The sequence below is a fragment of the Aplysia californica genome, unplaced genomic scaffold (genome assembly GCF_000002075.1).
Source record: "Aplysia californica isolate F4 #8 unplaced genomic scaffold, AplCal3.0 scaffold00054, whole genome shotgun sequence".
NCBI lineage: Eukaryota > Metazoa > Mollusca > Gastropoda > Aplysiida > Aplysiidae > Aplysia > Aplysia californica.
In genome coordinates, this window is record NW_004797324.1 from 1,472,837 (window position 1) to 1,480,595 (window position 7,759).

A 7,759-nucleotide genomic window follows, 5' to 3' on the forward strand; every position below is an offset into this window, starting at 1 on the left:
TATATATATAATATACAGCGTGATAAAAAAAAACGTTACAACTTGTTTTGTATATATCTTCCTCCATACTGAAGTTTTGCGTTTCAGATTTGAACATAACGTTTGGAAGCCAAAAGGAATTTTTCTGATATGTATTTTAAATAAGTCCGTTGAATGGTTTTGCTCTATATAATAGCCCATTAAAAAAACAACCCATTTTCAACCTTGTCGCCATTTTCATACCATGACGCACCAATTCGCATTAGGCCTACCACTAAAAGTTGCAGCAATCGCGCCATATTGCAAGCTACAGCAGTCTAACAAGTTAACAGAAGTCCGCAGATATTATTTCCCCAAATTTTGTTTGCCTGTTGAGATCATGGCTACGTTTAGTAAAGAGCAGAGAGCTTTTTGTATTGAACATTACCTCTCCACAAACTCACCATCCCTGACATTTCGTAAATTCTGCGCACGGCATGAGAGAATGCTTAGGTGCCCTCAAGACATTTGGCGTCATGAGTAGAGAAGTTCCGTCAGTTTGGATCTATAGCGATTCAGAACTAAAAAATTCTTTAAAAAATGACCACTTCAGGTCGAACACGCACCATGCGCAGCCCCTTAAACGTCACCAGAGTGCAGATTTCAGTAGACGAGTCCCATAAGACGTCTGCCCGTAGAAGATCTGGAGCTAGGACTTTCCTACACATCAACAGTCTGCATTCTCATGGCAGATCTTAACCTACGACTATACCATGTTCATCTTCGCTAGGCCGAGATGACATGGATCAGAGCATGGCAATATGTTCATGATTCCTCGATTGTCTTGTAAAGAGGGATAATTTCCTTGGTGGCTTTTGGTTTAGTGCTAAGCCCATTTTCACCCTGAGAGGATATGTTGACTCCAAAAATGCTGTCTATTGGGTACCCCACTCTATTGTCTCTAAAAGCCACTTCTTAGTGAACATTTACAGTGTATGTGGCTTTACAAACTCATGGTTTAACAGGTCCTTGTGTTAGGGCGCCACTGAACATTTCGAACGACGCGTTAAAAATGTGTCGAGTCCAAAGGAGGGAATGTGGAACACTGTTTCTAGGAATTTCTGCATAATATCATTAGGTTTTTAAAACTCTGTAAAAGAAATTAAATATTGTTTAAATGTCACAGGGATGGAAAATTAATGTCAAGGAAAAAAAAAAGAAAAAGGTCAACTAATCTCTTCACCACTTCCTTTACAAGATTTTAAAACTTTGGTGAACTTTGCGTTTTTTGGGTGCTTTTTTTCTCTTAGCCATTTCCGTTTTGAAAACATGTTTCTTCTTCGTGGATTTTATATCAAACAAATTCCTTTTGAATGAATTTTTGCTCGAGATATTCAGGAAAAAAGTTGTAAAGTCTTTTTTGGGATCACATTGTATAATATATATCTATCGTATTATATACATATATATTATATAAGTATATATTTATATATTTATACACTCACACACTCTCTCTCACTCACACACACACACACACACACACACACATACACACAGGCACACACTCAAAGACACACACACACACACACACACACACACACACACACACACACACACACACACACACACACACACACACACACACTTCCATACACATGCGCCACACAAAACTATCACTTTACTACTCTTATAAAACAAATATAATAATAATAATAATAATAATAATAATAATAATAATAATAATAATAATAATAATAATAATAATAATAATAATATGTCCAACCCTTTCCTTTAGTAATCTTCTCCCACTCTCTTACAATCCCCAGTTCGTGGCACACCCAAACTGCCAGCAGGTCCTAGCCTCACTCTGGTACGAGGGTCTGCCTGGTTTCCGGCGCCGGTCAATGATGGCCAAACTGACCATCATGGGGGTCATCGGCATCATGTTCCCCATCCTGTCCCTGGTCTACCTCATGGCGCCAAAAAGCAGCGTGGGACAACTGGTCACGAAGCCCTTCATCAAATTCATCGTTCACTGCTCCTCCTACCTGGTGTTTCTCTGTTAGTATACGACAGCTTTTTCTAGATGAATCGTTTGTGATGTTGCTATTGCTGTCGTCGTAACTGTGTTATCCGCAGCAGCTGCAGCTTTTGCAGGAGAAAAGCTTCTTAGGGTTTTCATGACCATCATACACGTCATCCTTGTCATCCTCATAATCAGCAGTAGCAGCAGCAACAAAAACAGGCTCATAATCATCATCCTAATCATCACCAGGAGCAACAGGAACAGCATAGTTAGTATCATCATCACAATCATCATTATTACCAGCAGCAACAGCAGCAATATCGTTATCATCATCATCCTCATCAATAGCAGCAGTAAGAAAGGTGCATCATCACCGTCTCTATTTATAAAAAACGAAATAGTGGCTGGATGGCTATGGGTGCTTTTGAATGGTTTGCTCCTTCTTTCATATCAAACATTAGTATTAATATTATGATCATCCTTCTCTCTCCTTTTTTGGTATGTCGCTTCTAGTAACATCGCTAATCGTTAGCACTTATATGACCAATATGTGCTGCAAGTGCTGTAGAATTCCTACAGAAACTAAAACCAATCAACAACAAAATGCACAGGCCTGGAAACTGCTCCGTGTACCGAGAAATATGTCTGTGGCAGAATTGAAAAAATTAAAAGTTAGATCTTTTTAATAATTTCTTAGTCACAGAATTATATAATATTATTATTATATTCATAATCATCATGAAATTTAGTCTCTATAGATGACACCTAGCTATCTGAACCAGAACAACGTCAACACCATGATAATAATGTGAGGATGATAATAATAATGATGATAATCATCATCATCATCATCATCATCATCGTCATCATCATCATCATCATCATCATCATAATGATAATGATAATGAAAATAATAATAATAATAAAATCAATAATAATAATAAAAATAATAATAATAATAATAATAATAATAATAATAATAATAATAATAATAATAATAATAATAATAATAATAATATTAATAATAATAATAGTTTGTCTGCCAAACCACCAATGCAAATGCGGAGGAGAATATTTCTTAAAGTAAAATATAGAAGAAACAAGGATTAAGATGACTTAAATGGCTTCTGTTATTACCAGATCAATTCTGGAAGACAACAGATTGTCACAGTTTGACCATTTTATTATAACTTGATTTTCACCAATGGCTATGAGCAGTTTGGTAGTGCTCTTTTAGTTTCAGCATTTTTAATTCTTGAAGCCTCGGCAACTTAAAATTAACATTAGAACAATTTCATTAACACCAATAAAATCATGTAACACAAAAATAGAGGAGAAAAGTGTTCACATTATTTAGAATCAATTTATCTTTTTTTTAACATTTAATCAAACGTTTAGATTTAATGCTATTCAAAATTGTTTCATGTGTCCTTTGAATAATTTAGTTTCTTTCTCACTAAAAACCAAGGGCTTTTGTCTGGGAAAATGTTCGTTTTTCCCTCTCTCGACTGTTTAGAACAAGAGTCTCAAACTCACTGCCCCCGGGCTAGTAAAGGAAGCCCACTGGAAGTTAATATTTTGTGGTCCCTTTTTTACCCAAGTTAAGTTTTAGTGAGGCCCAAACGTGGCTGAGATATGTAACAGAATGCGCTGCCAGGCCTCTGACAGCAAGGAGTTAGTAACAAAAGTTGTGGTTCGAAAAACCGTTCATGATCTGAACTGCTATTAATATAGATTGAGATGATAAGATCAGCTGAACTTTTTTGTAATTATACTTGAAACCTTTTTTTGTGGAATGCTTGATGCAGCACAGACTCACCCTCACACTACTTATAGCGGCCCCCGGGTAATTTGGATTTGAGATCCCTGGTTTAAAAGGTCGTATCTGCTACTGTGATCAGTTGGAGTGTTCTCCATTGATAAGGTTTGTTTTGGCTTACCAAGAGTTGTGGGAAACTCTGTGTTAATCGTCTAAAATGTTGCTTCTCTGAAGAAGAAAAAGAAGAAGAAGAAGAAGAAGAAGAAGAAGAAGAAGAAGAAGAAGAAGAAGAAAAAGAAGGAGGAGGAGGAGGAGGAGGAGGAGGAGGAGAAAAAGAAGAAGAAATAACTTTTATGCCCCCACGCAGCTGAATGAGCTCAATTTAGCAAAAATTGTAAACACGCCTCACAAAAAGTGCGCTAAATTATCGTTGCAATTTAAGAGAGAAATCAAGACTATAAGTGCGGTCAAAATTTGTGGCCCAACGTATTATCTAATATTTCCTAAACTTTCGAACAAAGACTCTCCAGCTTTTGCACAATGACTTGTATCACTTTGTCTTACCAGATCAATATTTTTGTAAACACCTGTTAGCTATATCTAAAAAAATCCTTGATAAATTAATACTAGGGCCTACATGTAATTAAAAATCCAAAGGGATGGTTCCTGCAAATTTTAAAAGGTTTATAGCAGGGCCAATGCTGCTTTTAAAAGCAAGTCCATCATAGAACGAAAGTTTGGAGAACCGTTAGTGCAAAATGTATTCTATGTAAAATTAATTTCTTGTAACAACTTAAGCCATTAAAAGGTATAATTGGTGAGCTGCAACGTAGGCCATATACGAATGCAAAATGTGTGTGAGAAGCGGGAAGTGCTGTGAACAACCCCATGTTTCGCGTGAAGGAGATTTAAAGTATTTTATATACATTTGTGAACATTGTGAACAATTTTTTTTAAATATTTACCTTCAGTTATTGTGGGAAAAATATGACTAAGTTAAGACAAATTGATGCAAACAGTTCAACAAAGTATGGGTTACATTGGTTCACCCGTTAAATAGATATTTCAGGAAAAGTTACGCCACGAATTTATGACCGCACTATTGTCGTGAGATAAAAGAGAAGGGATAGCATGACATCAGAGAAATAATTCTAATATGTCAAGTTCCATTTTTCTTTCCTTTCTCTCTCTCTCTCTCTCTCTCTCTCTCTCTCTCTCTCTCTCTCTCTCTCTCATTGCTGTGAGGTTTATTTCTCTCTCTCCCAGTTCTCCTGATTATGGTGTCCCAGCGAGTGGAGGTCATCAACATCTACGGGAACAAGAACAATGTGGACAAGAATGGCGCCAAACTGGAGCTCCGCGGCTCCTCTGCCTCCCTGGTGGAGTGTATCATACTAGCCTACGTAGCCGGTACTGTGGATTTGAGAGGCATCGTGGTGAAATCAGGCGCACGTCAAAATCCTGAAATCCAATAAACCGGCATTTTTCTGCTGGTTTGGCAATTTTTATTAAATCTTTCTCTGTTTTGTCTCAACATCTTTTATGTCTATTAAAATACACATTTATGTGTGGATTTTACCAAAAATTGTTGATTAGAGGAACAAAAACTGTAAATTTTCAGTTTTTAAGGACTTTCAAGCTATGGAAGTCTCCAAACTTTGGCAGCCTTTTTTTTGTGGCCAATTATGCCTCTGAACCCGGTGACCTCCACCTCCTTCAATCGAAAATATCTTGCTTTTGTTCAAGATAGAAGGATTTTTTGACATTTAAAGCAAGGTCTTTAACTTGATGCCTATTGCTCCAAATACCCAAAAATTGACGAGCGCCTGATTCCACTGTGTCGGGACACATTGTTTTTCTTATTGCTTAGTTGTCTATCTGCTGTCTGGGGGTTTCTTACCTGGCTCAGATGTGAATGTGTAATGGTAACGATAGCTGCAAGTTCCCTTGTGGATTGTGTCATACTAGTCTACGTAGCCGGTACCGTGGATTTGTTTGTCTTATCGATTGGTTCGCTACTTCAGAATCCCTTGTTACACAAAGACACTAGACACGACATTACCCCACTTAGAATTACAAAGTTCTATGAGGCATTTTTGGCTGTTTTGAGCTATTAGGACCATGAGGTCAGAAACTAGAATGTCCTTTCGTCTATATCAAAATCGTAAGATTATATGGAATCGTTATCAAGATATTCAAAGAATTGCATTCGAAAAAGTTAGGCTTGTGAAACTCAGATTTTTTAACGCTGAATTTCTCCAACTTAGATGCAGTGCAGATAGAACTTTGTACTTCTGAGGTAGCAAATGGTCAATCAAGAGTCTGGAAATGTCATCTCTGGCTCAGATGTTGACATGTAATAACCCGCCAATGCTTACGGTCGCTAGCGGTCGTCATACACTGTCATACTAAGGCCAGTCAATGTCTTGTTATTATGGGTCCTCGTCGTTCTTTTTTCCCCCTTGGCCCTTTTACACCACATTTTACTTTCGAGTATATCCTTCATAATGGTGTGGTAACGTTTTATATGACCAAAGTATTGTATTGTTTTTAGTTCTTCATTTGGTTAATCAGGGTTTGTCTTGTGTGGAGAACCTGACGCACTTCTTTGATTGGTTGTACATTTTACTGCTCCATCGATTTAATCTAGATCTTGTAGAGTCGGCTTACTCTGGCCTGACGTTGCCTGTCAGAGAAATACCGGGAGTAATTTGTGAGATATAGATTCCCAGCACATAGAGACACTTGATCATCTATTTATCTATCTATCTATCTATCTATCTATCTGTCTGTCTATCTATCCATATCTATCTATCTATCTATCTATCAATCTATCTATCTATCTAGCTATCTATCTATCTATCTATCTATCTATCTATCTATCTATCATTCTATCTATCTATCTATCTATCTATCTATCGATGTCTCTTGTCCTGCGGTCAAGTGCTTTGCTTTCAGCATTTCAAATGTTTAGTTTTCTTTCAGGGAAAAAGAAGGGGGATGGGGCCTTACGTTCATGCTCATACAAAATTAATGCGTTAGAATTAATCTCAAACGATAATAATATCTTCTTCTTGCTTTCAGGTCTATGACATTGGCGGGTGCTTTGATGTGGTTTGCTCATTCTTTCCTGTCAAACAGCTGTAGTCCTTTTCACCTTTTTTATTTTAATCAACCATGAATGTAACTGCTTTATACACACGTCTAATCTTCGGCGCTTGCCTGAACTACAGTCGGAACTGTCTAAGACGGACACCTATTTTCGAGGAGAAAAGTGGTCGTCTTAGACAGGTGACCGTAAAATACAATGCCATTATAATGTATTTTAAAAAATTAATACGCAAACGAGTAAGTGGCCGTTTCTAAAGGTGATTGTCTATCTTAACTCAGGTGGCCCTCATAGTAGGTTCGACTGTATCTGTGTTGCAAGAGACGTAAAACGCTTCTTCGAATTAAATTAAGCTAAAAAGACATTTTCTTCTTTCTTTCAGGTCTAATGTGGAGCGAGATCAAGCAGCTTTGGGACGAGGGGGCGATCGAGTACATTCATGACATGTGGAACATTCTAGACTTCCTCACAAATTCTCTTTATATAGCAACGTTCACGCTTCGCCTTCTAGCTTACTTGCAGGTTGGTGTTTATTACATCGCACTCAGTTTGGAATTTGTTAATTTGTTTGTTTATTTGTTTGTTTATTGTTTGTTTATTTTGTTGGCATTTGGTTGTTTGGTTGGTTGGTTGTTTGGTTGGTTGCTTGGTTGGTTGATAATTTGCTTGGTTGGTTGGTGGTTTGGTTGCTTGCTTGCTTTGGCTGGTTGCTTGCTTGCTTGGTTGCTTGCTTGCTTGCTTGGTTGCTTGTTTGGTTGGTTGGTTGGTTGGTTGGTTGCTTTTGTTTTTTGTTGTTCTTCTTTTGTGTTGTTTCTTAATTTTAGTACTCATTTTCTTTGAATGTCTTGGTCCGTAGAGAACCAAAAGAAACCGTTTATTTTCTGGAAACTAGTTCTTATCCCCCCCC

The 7,759-nt window shown here is 37.3% G+C and overlaps 1 protein-coding gene across 1 annotated transcript in view; it reads left to right on the forward strand.

Moving 5' to 3' along the window:
* The window catches only part of LOC101855406 (short transient receptor potential channel 4), a gene marked incomplete in the record, with an annotated part of 381,687 nt that overhangs the window by 348,098 nt on the left and 25,830 nt on the right, over nt 1–7,759 (forward strand). Inside the window, 3 exon segments of the mRNA XM_013079509.2 lie at nt 1,785–2,019; nt 5,010–5,153; nt 7,235–7,374. Of these exon segments, the coding sequence (XP_012934963.1) occupies nt 1,785–2,019; nt 5,010–5,153; nt 7,235–7,374 (519 nt within the window).